At 41.1% G+C, this 17,449-nt stretch overlaps 10 protein-coding genes and 2 non-coding genes across 12 annotated transcripts; 4 read left to right on the forward strand and 8 right to left on the reverse strand.

Annotated features, from left to right (window-relative positions):
- Nucleotides 1–35: 35 nt before the first annotated feature.
- On the reverse strand, nucleotides 36–2,475 carry Eint_050010. Its single transcript, XR_002670140.1, has one exon. It is a non-coding gene; the product is annotated as a 5.8S-23S ribosomal RNA (ribosomal RNA).
- Nucleotides 2,476–2,515: 40 nt separating this feature from the next.
- On the reverse strand, nucleotides 2,516–3,808 carry Eint_050020. Its single transcript, XR_002670141.1, has one exon. It is a non-coding gene; the product is annotated as a 16S ribosomal RNA (ribosomal RNA).
- Nucleotides 3,809–4,023: 215 nt separating this feature from the next.
- Nucleotides 4,024–5,604, reverse strand: Eint_050030 (uncharacterized protein; the record flags this gene model as incomplete). The annotated part of the gene is made up of 1 exon (XM_003072766.1): nucleotides 4,024–5,604. One exon carries the CDS (start codon nucleotides 5,602–5,604, stop codon nucleotides 4,024–4,026), a length of 1,581 nt encoding a protein of 526 aa, XP_003072812.1.
- A 719-nt stretch (nucleotides 5,605–6,323) lies between these two features.
- Nucleotides 6,324–8,756, reverse strand: Eint_050040 (kinesin-like protein; the record flags this gene model as incomplete). The annotated part of the gene is made up of 1 exon (XM_003072767.1): nucleotides 6,324–8,756. The coding sequence occupies one exon, from the start codon at nucleotides 8,754–8,756 to the stop codon at nucleotides 6,324–6,326; it is 2,433 nt and encodes an 810-aa protein (XP_003072813.1).
- Nucleotides 8,757–8,849: 93 nt separating this feature from the next.
- Nucleotides 8,850–11,567, forward strand: Eint_050050 (patatin-like phospholipase domain containing protein 6; the record flags this gene model as incomplete). The annotated part of the gene is made up of 1 exon (XM_003072768.1): nucleotides 8,850–11,567. One exon carries the CDS (start codon nucleotides 8,850–8,852, stop codon nucleotides 11,565–11,567), a length of 2,718 nt encoding a protein of 905 aa, XP_003072814.1.
- A 190-nt stretch (nucleotides 11,568–11,757) lies between these two features.
- On the forward strand, nucleotides 11,758–13,680 carry Eint_050060 (uncharacterized protein; the record flags this gene model as incomplete). The annotated part of the gene is made up of 1 exon (XM_003072769.2): nucleotides 11,758–13,680. The coding sequence occupies one exon, from the start codon at nucleotides 11,758–11,760 to the stop codon at nucleotides 13,678–13,680; it is 1,923 nt and encodes a 640-aa protein (XP_003072815.2).
- Nucleotides 13,681–13,810: 130 nt separating this feature from the next.
- On the forward strand, nucleotides 13,811–14,173 carry Eint_050070 (uncharacterized protein; the record flags this gene model as incomplete). The annotated part of the gene is made up of 1 exon (XM_003072770.1): nucleotides 13,811–14,173. The coding sequence occupies one exon, from the start codon at nucleotides 13,811–13,813 to the stop codon at nucleotides 14,171–14,173; it is 363 nt and encodes a 120-aa protein (XP_003072816.1).
- Nucleotides 14,174–14,230: 57 nt separating this feature from the next.
- On the reverse strand, nucleotides 14,231–14,431 carry Eint_050075 (uncharacterized protein; the record flags this gene model as incomplete). Its single annotated transcript, XM_009163579.1, has 1 exon — nucleotides 14,231–14,431. One exon carries the CDS (start codon nucleotides 14,429–14,431, stop codon nucleotides 14,231–14,233), a length of 201 nt encoding a protein of 66 aa, XP_009161843.1.
- A 170-nt stretch (nucleotides 14,432–14,601) lies between these two features.
- On the reverse strand, nucleotides 14,602–15,267 carry Eint_050080 (GTP-binding protein Sar1; the record flags this gene model as incomplete). Its single annotated transcript, XM_003072771.1, has 1 exon — nucleotides 14,602–15,267. One exon carries the CDS (start codon nucleotides 15,265–15,267, stop codon nucleotides 14,602–14,604), a length of 666 nt encoding a protein of 221 aa, XP_003072817.1.
- Nucleotides 15,268–15,403: 136 nt separating this feature from the next.
- Eint_050090 (uncharacterized protein) lies at nucleotides 15,404–15,865 on the reverse strand (the record flags this gene model as incomplete). Its single annotated transcript, XM_003072772.1, has 1 exon — nucleotides 15,404–15,865. The coding sequence occupies one exon, from the start codon at nucleotides 15,863–15,865 to the stop codon at nucleotides 15,404–15,406; it is 462 nt and encodes a 153-aa protein (XP_003072818.1).
- A 179-nt stretch (nucleotides 15,866–16,044) lies between these two features.
- Nucleotides 16,045–17,016, forward strand: Eint_050100 (uncharacterized protein; the record flags this gene model as incomplete). Its single annotated transcript, XM_003072773.1, has 1 exon — nucleotides 16,045–17,016. One exon carries the CDS (start codon nucleotides 16,045–16,047, stop codon nucleotides 17,014–17,016), a length of 972 nt encoding a protein of 323 aa, XP_003072819.1.
- A 128-nt stretch (nucleotides 17,017–17,144) lies between these two features.
- Nucleotides 17,145–17,342, reverse strand: Eint_050105 (uncharacterized protein; the record flags this gene model as incomplete). Its single annotated transcript, XM_009163580.1, has 1 exon — nucleotides 17,145–17,342. The coding sequence occupies one exon, from the start codon at nucleotides 17,340–17,342 to the stop codon at nucleotides 17,145–17,147; it is 198 nt and encodes a 65-aa protein (XP_009161844.1).
- Nucleotides 17,343–17,449: the final 107 nt, after the last annotated feature.

The following is a 17,449-nucleotide window of genomic DNA, read 5'->3' on the forward strand; positions in this document are numbered from 1 at the left end:
TTCAATCCTCTTCCCCTCTCCCCACATCGAGGAAAAAATGCACAGCCTCAAAATGTCGGATTACTCCTCCATTCGCACAGCTTGCATCCATAACGGTCGTCTTCCGTCCACATCACAGCGCAGTCAGTCTTCAGGCTTAGAGGCCTTCAGCCATTATACTCCCGACGTAGCTCCGCAACAGCCAGCAGGCTTGCCGCTCCACCAGAGGTCGCAATCAAGAGTTCCTCTCGTACTATCAAGATTTACTGCCCAGTCAATCACAGTAGGGTAAAACTAACCTGTCTCACGACGGTCTAAACCCAGCTCACGTTCCCTGTTGGTGGGTGAACAATCCAACACTTCGCAATTTCTGCTTCACGATGATAGGAAGAGCCGACATCGAAGAATCAAAAAGCAGCGTCGCTATGATCGCTCGGCTGCTACAAGCCAGTTATCCCTGTGGTAACTTTTCTGTCACCCATGTCCCAAGCCTTATAGGACATGGGATCTCTAGGCCAGGGTTTCCCCCAAACAATCCCGCAATAGGAATAGTCTCAAGCAGGCTTATGCCCTTGTGCTCCACGCGTGGTTTCCTTCCCCGCTGAGCCCGCCTTAGGACGTCTGCGTTAGTCTTTAGCAGTCGTGCCGCCCCAGCCAAACTCCCCACATCCATAAATAAACCGCTGAGGCTCAGTCATAGTGGTCTCGCACATCTCCCCCCACCTCTCTTCATAACCACCCTCAGCACTTCTCACATGCTAGAGTCAAGCTCAACAGGGTCTTCTTTCCCCGCTGATCAGCCCAAGCCCGTTCCCTTGGCTGTAGGTTCACAATACAGGTCGTAGGGACAGTGGGAATCTCGTTGCTCCATTCATGCGCGTCACTAATTACATGACGAGGCATTTGGCTACCTTAAGAGAGTCATAGTTACTCCCGCCGTTTACACTCGCTTAAGCTCAAAAAGCCGTAACTAAAAGTGCACTGGGCAGAATTCACCTTGCGTTCTTCCGCAAGGCTATGTTTTTAATAAACAGTCAGATTCCCCACAACAAACAGTTCTAGCACGCTAGAGCCAATCCTTCTCCCAAAGTTACACATCCATCTTGCCGACTTCCCTTACAACCCTTCTCAAATTCGCTTCCGCGTCAAACAGTGGACACCTGTTGCGGTCTAGGTACGACATGCATGCTTCTTTTTCATCGGAACAGGTCATCTCCTCAGCGCTGCTTCGTCTCTTAACAATCCACACCGCTACTTCCCCTAGTTCTGCTCTCCTAGGATCAAAAATCCCCCATCCGTCATCATCAAGTCGCCTCAAAGCATCCATACACTCAATCTTCAATCAGTCTCCGTTTCAACAGTCGATTCACCCCCATCAAATGGGGAACCCTCGTCCACAGCGCAAATCCTTTCTTGTTACTACTACCAAGATCTGCTCATATCACCCCTCCACCCCCGCTCACGCAGGACCTTCGTCAGAATGATATCGCCCTCTTACTCAGCTCCGCCGCTAAGGCCTCGGATACCTGCAATTCAATCCCTTCCATTTTCTCCAGCGCCCAATTCGGTAGGTACGTTGCAACACGTTTCTTAGCGGATGCCAACCTCCATGGCCACCGTCCAACTGTCAAAATCAAACCGCCAGATTCTCTTCCCTTGCATACGGCTCCTTATCCTAAAAAAGGTTCATCCCTTCTCGCACATCATGCTTACCACAATATGCCCACTGGCTACCCCCTTACAAGACATCTTCAAAGTTTAACGCTATCGCATTAGTGCTTTACAACATCTTACATCAAGTCGCCGCTGTCCTGAGAGACATTTCAGAGGGAACCAGCTACCAGATGGTTCGTTTGGTCTTTCGCCCCTATGCCCATCTCATGCCATCGAGTTGCACGTCAGAACGGCTTAGATCCTCCAGAACACTTTCGCATCCCTTCAATCAACACAGGCATAGTTCACCATCTTTCGGGTCGGATCACTGCATCCACTAGCTCTCGCTAAAACAATCCAGCCATCCTCTCCTTGGTCCGTGTTTCAAGACGGGCGGGTCTCATCCCCTTCAAAGCATTCACTTTCATTTTTCATCTTGTCTTTTTCACATTTCAATCACTCTACTTCTTCGCTATCGGTCATTAGCTTATATTTAGCTTTCGGTGAAAAAAAACACCACCCAATTCAGGCTGCACTACCAAACAACCCTACTCTTCTCTCAAGTCCGGATACTTACAGGCCATTCCCCCTCTAAGATCAGGGACTTCAATCCCTAGCTCAGTCTCCTCCTACTCAAAACAACCCGCCAAACGCAGTTACCATTCGAGCTCCTGTCCTTTCACTCGCCGCTACTCCGACAATCCCTTTTGGTTTCTTCTCCTCCCTTTATTGATATGCTTAAGTCAAAGGGGTCCCCAAGCGCTTCCGCTTCATTCAGACATCCTCAAAAAGGCATATCGTCCTCCTACACGTCCTTCCTCGCTGCTAATGCCTATCAATCCCGTGAATCCTCAAATCAAAAAAATTCCCCCCAATCTCTCAAATACTGATCCTGCTGCTGGTTCTCCAACAGCAGCCATGTTACGACTTATATCTTATCTAACACGAAGGACTCAGACCTTCCAATCTTCGTCCACTGCGTCATCTTAGATAGCGACGGGCGGTGTGTACAAAGGACAGGGACCCATTCAAAACAACTTGTTCAATCGTTATTACTAGGAATTCCACGTTCAGAAGCCCATTACACAGCTTCATCCCTCACAGCAGGCTCCCTCGCCATCTATCGTAGTGCGCGTGCCGCCCGCTTCATCTCAGGGCATAACGGACCTGTTCTGTTCCATTCCTCCCTTGCCCCAAAGAGCACTGTCAAAGGGTCTCACATCTTACGCAACTTAATCCAAAGCTCACGCCATCCATTTCAAACGGCCATGCACCACCGCCGCGCGCATCCCGTCCTCGTTCTCCTGCCCGCTTCAGAACCGGTAAGTTGCCCCGCGTTGAGTCAAATTAAGCCGCACACTCCACTCCTTGTGGTGTCCTTCCGTCAATCTCTTCAAGTTTCACTCTTGCGAGCATACTATCCCCAGAACCCACATACTCAAGATTTCTCATGCACAACACTATATAGTCCCGTCCAGTCGGCATCGTTTACTGCTAGAACTAAAACGGTATCTAATCGATTTCGATCCTCTAGCCTTCGTCCTTCATCGTCACATAAGTCCAAGAGCACAGCCTTCGCTTCTGTCCGTCCAGTCAGGGTCTTCGTATTTCACCCCTCGCCCAACTATCCGGTGCCCCTCGTCCTCTGCCAAACCTCTTACATCCACATCAGGACATAATCCCCCAAACAAAGACATACAAAAGACTACGGACTTTTTAACTGCAGCATTCACCATAGACACTATTGGAGCAGGTATTACCGCGGCTGCTGGCACCCGACTTGCCCTCCAATCAATCTCGACTCCTTTACACTCGAAAAAAACTCACTTCTCATAACCGCCTCCCCAAAGGATTAGGCAAGTTTCGCGCCTGCTGCCATCCTTGGACGTAGTAGCCATCTCTCAGGCTCCCTCTCCGGAATCAAACCCCGATCCCCCGTCTCCCGTCTCCGCCTAGTTAGGCCATTACCCTAACTACCAGCTGATAGGCCTACAACTTACTTGGCTCGTGTCAAAAACACTCCTAGCCCCCTACCTGCAGTTTCCCGCAGTTACAGCTCTCCCGCCAACCAAATCATCGTACTATCACTGAGCCGTCCGTCAATCCCCCACAAGGTTCATCAACATGCATGGCTTAGTCCCAGAGAATAGCATCCACGTCAGGCAGAATCAACCTGGTGCTACCCCCCATCAAAAATCTCTCAGATCCCTCATCAACAAACCCCTGGCCACAGCCACATCAAATCCCAAAAAATCCTCCATCCCCACCGTCAAACACAAATCTCTCTCAGAGGAGACCAAAACTAATCCAAAACCACTCTCTTTTCTCCCCACATCCCAATCCCCCCCCTCGCTCCCCCTTCTCTCCATAACCCCTCCCCCCACATCCCAATCACAACATGGACCCCTGCCCCCCAAATCCGTGGTAGACTACATCATTACCCCCGTCCCTGAAGATCCCCACTTCTACTATCCCTATCTCCTTCCCAGACTCTTTTGTTTCAAGCATTGCAAGAGCCACTTTCCTTTCTCTTTTCACTCCTCTTTCTTCGTAACTTCTTGTAAGATCGAAGAAGTCGTCTGCATCTTCATGTCTAAGCAGCCCCACAGCCTCCACTATGTCATGAAACTTCTTCTGCTCTTTGATTTCCTCAATGCTTCGTCCTCTCCACTTCTGTTCCGTTCCCTCGTCCAAGATGTTCTTTATAACTTCAGGTTCCTTCTTCCATTGGAAAACCCTCCCATGGATTTCGTAGTTCTTTTTCTTTGTTTTTTCTTCCTTTTTCCCCCCTACTGCTCCCTTTTCCGACTTTTTGTCTTCTATCTCTTCTTTCTTGTCCTTTGTAACAATCTTCCTCTTTCTACTATTCTCCACTACCTTTCCCTTCCCTTTTCCCTTACTTCTTCTCTTTTCTTCTTCCTCTTCTCTCATCAGCTCTTCTGCATTTTGGTTAGCTTCCTTTTCTTTCATTTCTTTCTCATCTGTATTTCTTTTCTTTCTTTCTTCAACCTCAAGAACAATCCTATTTATTTCATTCTCATAATCATCTTTATATTCTAAGAATGCTTCCTTTACTAACTCTGCTGCAACCTCCCTTCCATGTTCTTTATTGGTATTTATCAAAAGATTATGATCCAAATAGCCTATTAATGAAAGTATATCACTTTTGTATTGATAATACGAGTTCTTTGGTTTAATTCTCAATTCCTTGGCATGTAACCTTCTCAGACCAAGCTTCAAAATAAAACTTTTTATATCTTCTTCTCTTTTCCAGAGATTCAAACACTCATCGCATACCATATTCATCCCCTTAACTATTTGGTCTTGTTCTTGGATGGTACGAATAACTTTCCCATGTATCTCGATCTCCTTTAATTTCTCTTTTCTCTTCTTATTTTCTTCTGAATCAGGGTCAGGCAAGGCCTCTATCTTCTTAATCTCTTCGGAAGCCTTGGACGTAAGGATTTCTCCAAGTTCATCAAGTGTTTTCTTGCATTCTTTGACTATTCTCTTTGTTAAATCTCTAAATGTCCCATTCTTCTCATAAGACAGATAAACCGAATCAAAATACCCGGATTGGATTTTTGCCGTGGCGAATGCTTCTATTAAGCTTTTAATCCATTCATAATAAATCGAGGTATTCAAAACTCCCATACACTTCAATGCTACTTTTGTAATCTCCCTCATAATCTTTTTGACATACTCTCGTTTTCCACTTTCTATCTCGTTGTACTTTGTCGTAGGGAATACTAAAAATGAGTCATTATGAATAACAAATGGATATAATATCATTTTCCGATAATTAAATATGTCAGGAGAGTTATAAAGTACTTTTTTTATCCTTCTTCTTATTTTCTCATCATTCATCTTCTTCTCAATTCCTATTTCTGTATTTGCTACTGCTCTTTCCGGGGATGCTCCCCACACAACATTCATCATTCCAAGTACTTCTACTCCACAGATCCAGATCATCCAAAGGGGAGAACAAATCCAACTTATATTACTCTCCCTTTCTTGCCTTCATCAAGGATTCATTATTAATAAAAATATCGATTTTGATAAGTTCCTGACTTCATTCTTCTCCAAATCAAGAATATGCTTTGTCAGTTAGAAACAACTCAATTCTAACTATCTAACATCTTCAGAATGATAATAACAACAATAACAAACTCTTTGTCTGAACCACTAAACAACTCTACTCAATCTCACATAAACCATACCTTTTTATTCCAATCATATTGTGGTAGGCCTTTCTGTCACATCTAGCTTCGTTAACACCTTCTTTGTGCTTTTAAGATCCACACAGAGAATTCAGAACTCCTTCCCCATTCTTTCCACTGACCATTGCATTCATCGAGGATACATAAACGGATTTTCCTCACCTTCACTCTCCAAACAATTCCTAGACAAGGTCTCAAAGCCTTCCACAACAAATGGTACTTTTCCCTCCCCTGCATTCGTCAACTCAAAAGCTTTATATGTTTGTTGATTAAGATATTCATATAATAAGTAAGCTATCTATTTTCCATATCTCGATTTCATTCTTCTTTATTCTCCATGTCTTTATCCTCCCCTTTCCCTATATATCGAGATAACCTGGGAACAAAACATCTTCTACGGCATCTTTCTCCTTACCATCTACAATTTAAAAGCTGTGCAATTGTTTGTCTTCTCAGTTAACTTCCTATACACTAGTTACTTTCGTATTTGCATCTTATTGCTAAAATTTCTTTACTTTGGGTCCCAACATAAATGAGTTTCCCATCCCATATTACTGAGTTTATTGCTCCTACAATCTTCATCTTTCCAACGCAGAACATAGAACTATCTAAAAAGTCCCAAAATCGAAGCATTCCATCCTTGGATCCGGTAACAAACGAATCCTCCATCGATGCTCCACACTTGATCCATGAGTCATGTGCATATGGAACAGTTTTAACTATGGTTCCATCTTTCCATCTTCTTAACGAGCAGTCTCTTCCGAAGCTTATGAGTTCGTTCTTATAGCACAATAATCCCTGAACTGAGTCCAGATGTGGAGGGGAAAGGGTTATAAAGCCATCATTGTAGCGCTTAACAGTATGGTCTCTAGAGCCTGTATATGTGTCCTGCCCCATTCTTTCTATGCAGAACACTGTTCCGGAATGTGCTTTTTCGGCAAATGCTAACTTACAATTCCTTTGGTCCAGTATAGAAAGAGTCCCATCTTCATGCCCTGTAAATATATAGTTATCTCTAGAGAGTAACGCCGAAACTTCGCTTCTGAAACCATATACTGGACGTGTACCAGATCTGTGGTCAAACCTCTTCAATATTCCTCGAGTTGTGTATAAGAGTGTTTCTAATCCTTCCATACATCTAACGCCCTCCTCTGTAAACAGAGTTTCTGTCCTATCACTCCATTTTCTAATTTTATTATCTATAGATCCAAATACAAGGCAGGAATCGAAAAGGGCCAATGTAGTAGGGAGGTATCCTGATAGTTTCTCTACGATAGTTGTATTCATGGTTATCTTCTCTTTTCTCGGTGTGAAAAGTGCATATTTTTTGGTATTTCTTTCTAAATCAAAGGAAACAATTCTTTTATGGGTCTTACTGGAGGCTGCATGTGTCATCTGATCTTCTATAATCTCGCATGTGTCAGATATCTCTAGAGAGTCTACATATTTTCTTATTGTGTCGATTTTGTTGTATTCCCTTTGGCTCTGATTTTCTATTTGGCGTTTGTATTCATTATCTCCTGGATTATTTGTCGATGCTTCCGGTTCGTCTAACTCTGCAACTATCTTTAATTTCTCTTCGTCCCTTTTCTTTCTGGAACTATTTTCTGGAGAGTTTATTCTATTCTCCGATGCTTTTCTTTTAAAAGATTCTAGGCCTTTGTATTCATCTGTGATTAAACCTCGATTTTCCGGTTCTCTCGGCATTCTTTGAATCGTATCCTTAAGTTTTTGATTTTCGTTTATCAGATTTTGAACAAAAGGATGCTTTAGAATTTCTTGGACGATATCCTCCCTTCTGTCGTTTTTTTCAAAATCTAGAGTTTCTAACTTCGATTTGAGACTCCGATTCTCCAAAATTAATTCCTCTATATTAACTTTGGACTCCCGACGGAACTTCTCCTTAAGTATTTGGTTTTCAGCCTTAAGCTTCTGTATTTCTTTTTTCAATAAAAGAGTTGTAAACTTTGAACTATCCACTTGTATATTCATTTTCGTCGTGGTTTCTATGGAGGCTGCTCTGCTTGCATACTTTAAGGTGTTGTGTGTTTCGCCAATGTCGGCATGAGAAGAAGAAATGCAAGCCACCATCAATACATATCCATTAAGGCAGCTTTGAAGAATTCGGGTAAGTTTTGAGTCTCGAAAGGGAATGTGGGAAGATTTCTTAAATAAAGCAGAAATGACATTTCCAAGAGCCAGAAGCCCTGAGTTGATGGAGATTCCCTCCTTTGCACGGTCTCCGGCACACATGGTTCTTTTAAGCCTTTCGCTTCCTGCCAAGTCAACAAAGGAAAACTTCGATGTTATGAATGATCCATTTACTTCCTTTCTATGGAAAAGGGTAAATATAGCATGGCTTCTAGACGATTTTGAATTCATATTGGTTGATTTTGTTGTTCTTTCCAAGGATCCCTTCTTCAGGGCCTCAATTCCATCTTCGTATGATTTCAGAGTCACTTCACTTGCTCCAGCAATGGTGACTTCTCCATTTACTTCTCTCAGGCTCAAAGGCATTTTGTGCTTACTGAACAGGTCAATCACTTCTTCATTGTAAACCTCGATGAAAATGCAGTTTACCTCCTGGGTTATCTTGAATATGTGCTTAAGAGACTGGGGAACAATCCCCGTCATATCTTCGTGTGTCATTCCCATTGTGTAAGTTTTTCCACTGCCTGTTTGTCCATAAGCCATCACTGTGCAATTATACCCTTCAAGAAAAGACTCTGTGAGATGCCTGACACTTCTGTCGTAAATTTGTACCTGCGATGTAGTAAGGTGCACTTTACTAAAAGTGTAAGTTTTTGTTCCTACGGTCAATGCTGAAGGTGTACTTTCTATTACATTGTCTAATCTAGGATTTATTCGCACCTCGACTTGAATTGTGTTCTTCTTATCTTCCATCGGGAAGACTTCAATTATTTTTTTTATTCTTCAAAGGAATTACGATTCCGAGATGAGAAAGACATCAAGGAAAATGCTTAACCCCAGTGCGAAATGATGTTATTAGTTTTCCTAATTGTAATAATGATTATGACCGGGTTGCTGGCTGGGTTCAAGCATTATGGCTCTTCAAAGTACAGAACAATTCCTTTTAAGATAAAATCAAGAGCTCCCGAGAAGATTGCATCTACAAGGCTACTTGGGATGACTATAGAAGATGCTATGAAGAGACATCCGCTATTCAATTTCTACCCAAGACAGTCAATCAAAGAGATTTTAGAAAGCTGGGATAGAGTAAAGTATAAAAATGGGGACATAATAACAACGCCTGGATTTATATTACAAGGTTGTGTGGAGATATGGTATGGAAATTCCCTTACCTGCATAAAAGAAAAAGGCTCTTTTCTTAATGGATCTATGGAGCTTTTAGGATATACCACAAGAGGAATTAAGAAGGCAAAAGGCTTTGTTGAGGTTCTCTTGGTTGATGCCTCTTTAGCCAGAACCGATGTATGGTATATCTTGTTTTCCATGGTTAGAAAGTCATGTATCGAGGTAGCTTGCAAGTATTTTGAGTTGGAAGGCAAGCTTGTAGAAAAAGAAACTATGAAGATTGGAGGTGACGGAATGAGCCATCTAGATTTGTTTCTAGATTTTCTGAACAGAAAGTTTTTGCAAGGCTTGGATGATGGAAAGGAGGCACTTAAAAAGAGCATTGAAACTAGATTTGTTGGTAAAGGTGAGGTTCTTAAGGACTCTGGAGAGCCTATGGATTATATTGTGTATGTGGTTTCCGGAGAGATTCAGGTACTAGCGGGAGAAAATGCTTTTAGTTTTGGAAATGGATCCCTGTTTGGATATTTTTCCTTATTTTTTGATTCATATTCGTCCATCAAGATTCTGGCAAAGGGAGATTCCTCGATTCTTATATGCAATTCATCGGTTCTGTTCAAACTTGGCCTGGATGAAAAAAGATTTGATCATTCTATGTTACTGGATATCGACGAGTGTCTCCATGTAATAGATGAGTCAGTCGAATGGATAAGGCTTTCCCCAGGGGATATGATTGTTCAAAAAGGAGGCACTTCGAAGGAGATCTTCTACATTGCGGCTGGAAGCATAAAGTCTGCTTCGAAGGAGTTTTCTTCTGGAATGGCGATAGGGGATAGGGAATGCATCTTTGGGGAAAATTGGGGCGAATCTTTTGTGGCAACCAAAATAACCGATATTGTTCGGATTCCATCTCTTTTAGTAGACTATTTCTTTGAAAATGACAAGACTTTCTTCAAAAAGTACACCAAAAGACTGTTTGAGAATGGAAGTAGAAAGAATGGAAAAATAGTCAGCATCATTCCGATTGGGCAATATAGGGATATTGAGTCTTTTTCAAGAAGGCTACGAGCAGCAATCGGAGCTTCTTCATTGCTTTTGAACCGTAAGGATGTTGTTGACATTCTTGCAAGAAGATCGTTTGATACGACTGAGGAGCTCGGGTTCATGGATTACCTTACAAAGATGTCTAAGCGCTATGAAATAATTCTTATTTACGTAGAGAACGAATATTCTAGATTATTGAGGTACTTGCTAAACTTTTCGGACATTTTGTTGACAGTTGGAACAACATTTGCCGACATTCCCGAGTACAATGTTTACTGTCGAATAGAATTTGTCAAAATCTACGAGGAAAGAAAGGCTTTAAACGAAAGGAGCATGAGGAAGCGAGAGAAAACTGCACCTTCTCGCACCGGGAACGCGAATGAAAAAGAGACGCCGAGACAATATGACCGGATTCATCATGTTCTCTTTCCCTCGAAAACCATTCTTTTCTGTTCCAAGGACTTTCAGAGGCTGGCGAGATCGTTATTAGGAAAAAGAATAGGACTAGTTTTAGGAGGAGGAGGAGCAAGAGGACTGGCTCATATTGGAGTTATTCAGGCACTTGAAGAGGAGGGAATTCCCATAGATTGTGTTGGAGGAACGAGCATGGGAGCATTTATCGGCGCCTTGTATGCAAGGGAATGCAATAACTATTATGTGTTTAAGCAGGCAAAAAGATTTTCTAGAAAGATGTCCAACATATGGCTTCTCCTTCTAGACTTAACTTATCCCATCTGCTCTATGTTCTCGGGGCACGGATTCAACAGGTCACTCCATTCTGTGTTTGGTGATAGTCTAATACAAGATCTGTGGCTGGAGTATTTCTGTATCACCACCAATATATCTAACTACGAAGAAGAGGTGCACAGAAACGGAATGATTTGGAGATATGTGCGTGCAAGCATGGGGCTCTGTGGATATCTGCCTCCTATATGTGATAACAAAAAACTACTAGTTGATGGAGGATACTTGAACAACGTTCCTGCTGATGTGATGATGAGTATGCAAGTGGAGAAAATCATTACTGTGGATGTTGGGACGGTTCTAGAAAATGATTACTTTGATTATGGAGACACCCTTAGTGGATTTACCATCCTATTCAATAGGTTCTTTGGCAACAAGAAATTTGTGACGATGGAAGAGATTCAATATAGACTGGCCTATATCTCTACAGAGCGAAAGACAAAAGAGCTCCAGGCAAACGGAAATATAGTTATGCTAAAGCCTGATCTTGGAAAATATAGAACGATGGACTTTAAGAAGTTTGACGAAATTGTTGCATGTGGATACCAGTCTACCAAAGATGCAATCTCCGAATGGAAGCGGAAAGGAATCTTCGATACTCTCTTTCTCAATCTAAAAAAACAAACACCAAAAAGAAGATATTCCGTGTGATGGAGTCTTCATCCTTTTCATTAAATGTTTATAAACTCAGCACTACTCCCAGCATAAAATTACTAACTTTATATCCCACCATTGGTTCTCCATTTGCAAAGTTCTATCAGTGGTAATGTATCAACACTCAAACAAGGCTGTTATGATTGGAAGGTTTTCTTTCTTAAAAAGAGAAGTTAGAAAAAGTCCAATGAACCAAGACTTGACTTTCAAGGACGACCCTTTTAGAATAATCGACTACTCCAAAGACGAGAAGGCACAATTCTTAAGGAATCTACGTGATAGGATAACTTGCAACGAAAGGGAAAAGTCTCTCTTGTTTGAAACCGGATTTACAAAGGATAGAAACTTTAATGGAAGTGTGGAGGAAAGCGCGATAAGCCTGGAGGTATTGGCCTTGTTAGCCACTTCCAAGAACCAAGATATCAGACAGGGAGTTAAAGCATGCTCCTCCCAAGTCTTTGAATTCATAAAGCTACAGCCGTTACCACCTTCCTCCATCCATATCTCCATGTTTCGATCCTTCAGGATAATCATATCTGAAGTAGACCAGGATTCGTTTTGCGACAAATACCTGCCTTTTTTCTTATCTGTGATTGAAATGGAGCATCAATCTTTATGTCTTAATTCGATTAAGAATGAAATAATCGAACTCTTTTATCAGATGCTAAAGATAGACAAAAAGATCAAGTTCAAACTTAAAGGCAGAAGGTTCATTAAGATCTTATGCAGCCCTAACCTTAATGGTATAAAACTCCTCAACGAACTAATGAATGAAGATGTGGGAAAACATATTAAGATGAAGCATTTGCTTGAGAGAGTAAACAGCTCCAACATAAATAACAAGTTGGAGGTTCTTTCGTGCTGTGCCAAGTTGTATAAGCTGAACCATTCTGGAGACACAAGAGTTATGGAGAGAATCTTGTATGAATTGAACGAACTTGTGGAGTATAAGAAGGAATCTCTTGTGCTTGTAGGCTCCATGGTTCAAGACAACATCCAGGGACAGCTCTTCTGTAGGGACATAGGGCTGGTCTCCAAAATTGCAGACCAGTTCCACGAGGGCCATCCAAACTTGTTAACTCCTGAACTTCTCTTTTGTTTACATTCCCTGACGGCAGGACTTGAGGAGAACCGAAAGATCATTGCCAAAAGCAAAATAATTCCTAGTGTTTTTGGAGCCTTCAAGCAGAGGGTAAATAGAAAGCAAATAGACCTTGTTTTTGTCATGATTGTCTTACTTCTGAAAAGCATGACAAAAAGCATTACATTTCTTCGATCGGATCTTTTGGACTATCCGGTTATAGATCTACTGATAGCTGTTTTGGATCACAAGTTTCCGGACACTGTCGATGGAATCGATAGAATGATAGCAGAGGAAGATCTAAATTCAGGATTTGTTGAGGAAAACATTTTGAATGTGCTGGTTAACCTGGTCATGGAATACGGGGACTATAAAAATAAGTTTATAGCATCGAATGGGGTCGAAAAGGTTCTCAACTACACATCCAAGTTTCCGCTTGTAGTCCTACAAATCTTTAAAAACTTTCTGTATGATACTGGGTTCAATTCAAAGGAAGTCTTTATTAAGGCAACAGACAGAAGATTTTTCAGTAAATTTCTTGATATGTACGAAGAGAGCAGAAACACAGAGATACTTGAGGGATGTTTCAATCTGATGAGAAATCTCTTGTGTGATGACACTCTTGACTATATTGTCCAAAGCTACGAGGGAATGATTGATTCGATATTTCTTTATCTAGATAGATTTGCCAACGAAACAACCGTATCAGAGAACAGCAGAGAAGAGAATGTTCTATTGCAGATACTCTACACTGTAGTCAACCTAAGTGCCAACTCAGATAAATTCAAGAGCTTAGTGTTGAACAAAAAGCATTTGGATAATATGAAAAAGGTGAGCACAACTAGAAACCTTTCAATTGCGTTTATATGGATTATAATAAACCTGTCATGGAAAGAAGATGGATCAGAAAACAGGGTTCAGATCCTCTGCGACAATGGCATAAAAGAGTGGCTGATCAAAATACAGGCCAAGGATTCGGTGCTAGCCGACAAGATAGGAACTGCATTGGAAAATTTGAGATTAACATGACTTTCTCGGTTCCTATATGCTTGAAAATAGATTAACCAAATAAATGATAATTTTATGAAGTCAGACGATCCTTCTTACAATCTCTTCTGTTAACATTTGTTTCATTGCGTAAGACAGAAGTCCAAAACAGATGAAACAAACATCAATCTATAAACCTAGTTGTGTGTTTTTGTTCAATTCAGGAATGAATGTCGGTTTACGCAGTTTGTACTTCATTTTCATTTCGATGGCATTCATGCTAATGAAATGCAGATGTATTCATCACAGTCACAGTTACGGCCACAGCATGCATAATAGAAGGTGGCATCACAGAGACCTAAGAGGATGGAGACATCCTGTGGTCGAAAGGAATGCTTATGCGTATAGAAGACGAACACCGGCGTACAATGGTAGAGAGATGATAACATTAGAGGAACTAAGGAAGCCTAATGTTCCAATAATTGTTCCTTATGAAGTAACCCCCAAGCAGGTACTGACCCTTCTAAGACATTAAAAAGGCTTATCTTTGAAAATGTAATTTATAAAATGAATCCTATTAAATAGGGAAAATTTATTGGAAGCTATTGTTAGCTTTGCTTGGATATATAATAATAAATCCCTGATCCTTCAGATGTTCCATCATGAGAATGTCTTCTTCATTCAACAGTTTTTTCTCCAGTCTTTCCCCTTCTAGGAGACTCTTAGATCTCGTATTAGCTAGGACATTCATCATGCATAAATTTATAGAGAGAATATAACGGACTATTCTCATTTACTTCTCTGAGCGGAGACATTTTAAACGATTCAACAACTTAAACTGTTTCAGGTTTTATTACCAAGACCAAGGGAAGATTTTGAAGACAATATTATTTTGTTTTATAGTGAAGGATTGACATGTCCAATAGCCTTCAGGCTTACGAGCGAAAGATCATATGGGTTTATTCATAAAGATTCCTTCTTATTATTATAGCTAATCATTGCTTCCAACCATTTAAAAGCTCGTGCAAGAGGTCCGGTTATGCTATTAGCACTTCCGCTTGTTATAGTAACGTAGAAAATCTTTACAACCTGTCCCTTTTCCGGGTCCTCCTGATCTTCGATTCCAGTCTCCTGAGCAAGCCAGGATTTCCATTGGTAATCAGCCTCGGCAGTTTCCGGCGTATGTCCCTCAAGATCGATCTTATTCATAAGTACAACTATTGGTGCCTTTTTTTCCAGAGCTCTTACAGTCTCATATGCTTCTTTTACTTCTAAAAATCTTTCTACATCATGAACATCAACTATAAACACAATTCCGTGGCAATCATAAAAGTAATCTCTCCATGCAAGTCTTGCTGCTGTATGCCCTCCAAGATCAATAACCTGTGCCTTCAAATTTCCTATCTCTATATAGGAAGTGCTGGGATGATGAGTAGGCATATAGACATCTGTTGAATCACTTTTCAATTTGTTCACCAAGGTGGTCTTCCCTGCATTGTCTATACCAAGGAAGAGAATCGAAGAAGGCTTTCCAAAGAGAGATTTGATGAAATTTTGAAATACCTTTTCGTAGAACTCAGTAAGCTTGAATTTCACAAGCTCAAGATACCCCTGTATGTTACTAAACATTGTTGTTTTGTTTTTTTCCGGGGTTTGTTTTTTCGAATTTATATTCTTCAGTCTTAAAACCGCACAGGCCCTCCCATCTATAGAGACCCTATTCCTCTGCATTCCTGGAAATACAAATCCCCCATACTTTGTTCTTTTACTTCCTCACGGAATTCTTCTTATATAAGAAATCTAAGCTTTCAGAAAGTGGATTGTGAAGTATTTCTTTATCGATGTCCATGAAATATGTCATGAAAAACAAGGCATCACATCCTTTCAAATATCTTTCCAGTTCCTTGAGCACTGGCACTCCGGCTCCTCCATCGATGCTAGGGTCAAAGTCGATCTCTATGCAAAACACCTTCTGCCTAACTACTATGTTCACAGATCCGTAGAACTTGAGGTAGAATCCCCTGAATTGAAAGAATAGCCCATTTGGAGTCATATGCCAAGAAACCAAGTCCAGCCCGGCTAATTTTATTAAGAGTTGCCTTAAAGAAAATGGGGATATATACACTCTGTTCAATCTTATGTATCCATCGATCTCAAACACGGTCAATACGTCTTCTAGCCTAGGATTCTTAAGAAGACTATTTATCTTGTGAAGAATTCCTTCCATTCAGGGTCCATCACAAGAGAAAACATTAACTCTGGACAGGGATTATTTCATCTTTAAAAGGTATTCAAATTCTTTCTATTGGATAAAGTCAATTTGTTCTCCATTAGAAGTCTATATAACGTTGAAACATCCGGTTTTGCTTTAACTACAACATAAAAGAAAATTGTTCGGATCGACTTATGAAGCCATTCCTAATAATTCTTTCTCTGATAAATATTACAAGTACCGAAACCAAATCCAGAGCCCATTCCTTACGCCACAAAAGGTACAATAATAATCATCTGTCACAAAATCACCTCCATCGGAACCACGACTTTTCTCACTCAACCCATAATAAGCCCCTCAGTGGAATAGGAATATCTGGAATAAGGAGAATCTCCCCAGTTTACTTACCCGGGTATACAAGTCCATTAGTAGCCGATGTGGGTGGAGATTCTGGAGAGAGTGGGGTTATATTGGCCCCAAGTGCTAGCAACGGTTCTATAAAAGAGAATGTAGGAATATATGTTTCTCCGTCCCCCAATGGACAAGATACAAACACCAAAGAAAGGCTGGTTTCTCTGCATCATCTAATACATCATGCACAGGGAGAAGCACTAAAGGCAAAAGCCATGAGCTCCGCTGCAAAGCTCGAGGCCAGTCAATTAATTGCCTTGAAGCAAGAATTAAATGCAAAGATAATGGCTAATAAAGCCGAGATGCTACGGGAAGAAGAAGAAAGACTTGTCTCTCAAAGATCGGCAGATCCCTTGGTCTTAGTAAAAGACACCGTTCCGATTGCAAATGTGGCAAACAACAACTTGAGTTTTGAACATCATAATGAACTTTTATCTCAGAAGCTTAATATGATAAAGAAGGATCAGGATGATGCAGTAAAGAAGGCAGAAAAACTTGCAAGGTTGCACAAGGCAAGAACAGAAATTCTCCCAGACAGCCTTGTTTCTTCCGACCCCGATCAATTTAAAGAATTTGTCGCGGCTGGTCCTGTACAAGATTTAACCTTTGAAATCCCGGTCGATCCATCGGTTGGAAATTACTATATTTCTGGAAATCCCGAAGGGAGCCTTTCTTCTGAGGGGATGAACTTAACCCAAGGAGATTTGCCCTATTTTGTTGCGCATCAAGAAGGCTCGGCTTATAGTTCTTCCTAGTTTATAAAAAAGAAGGCATCTCTAGCTTAGGTTCAAACTAATTAAAAGTCGATTCTTGTAATCTATAGCTACATAAGTTGTGGATATTAAAATCTAAGAGACCAAAAGCTAATTTATTACAAGAGGGTCTAGTCACTACTGCTATCACAGGACTCTTCGATATTATTAGATAGGAAACTAGACCATGATTTGTGGGTAGGAATCCAATTTTTGTAGAGCCTGGCCTCTAAAGAGTTCTGAGACTCCCTCAGACCATATCCTAGTGAATTCTGGCGAGCCACAACCATTCTCAAAGTCAAGTAGACAAGTTGCATCTTTCTTTTCATGTATTAGAATGTTGAGCAGTTATCCATAATTTTTTTATTCATCTGTCGATTCAAAACAGTTTTATGGAGAGTCAGATCAACGAAAAGTTATTGGTACGGTTAGCCGT

This window comes from Encephalitozoon intestinalis, chromosome V (genome assembly GCF_000146465.1).
Source record: "Encephalitozoon intestinalis ATCC 50506 chromosome V, complete sequence".
In the NCBI taxonomy this organism is placed as follows: Eukaryota; Fungi; Microsporidia; family Unikaryonidae; genus Encephalitozoon; species Encephalitozoon intestinalis.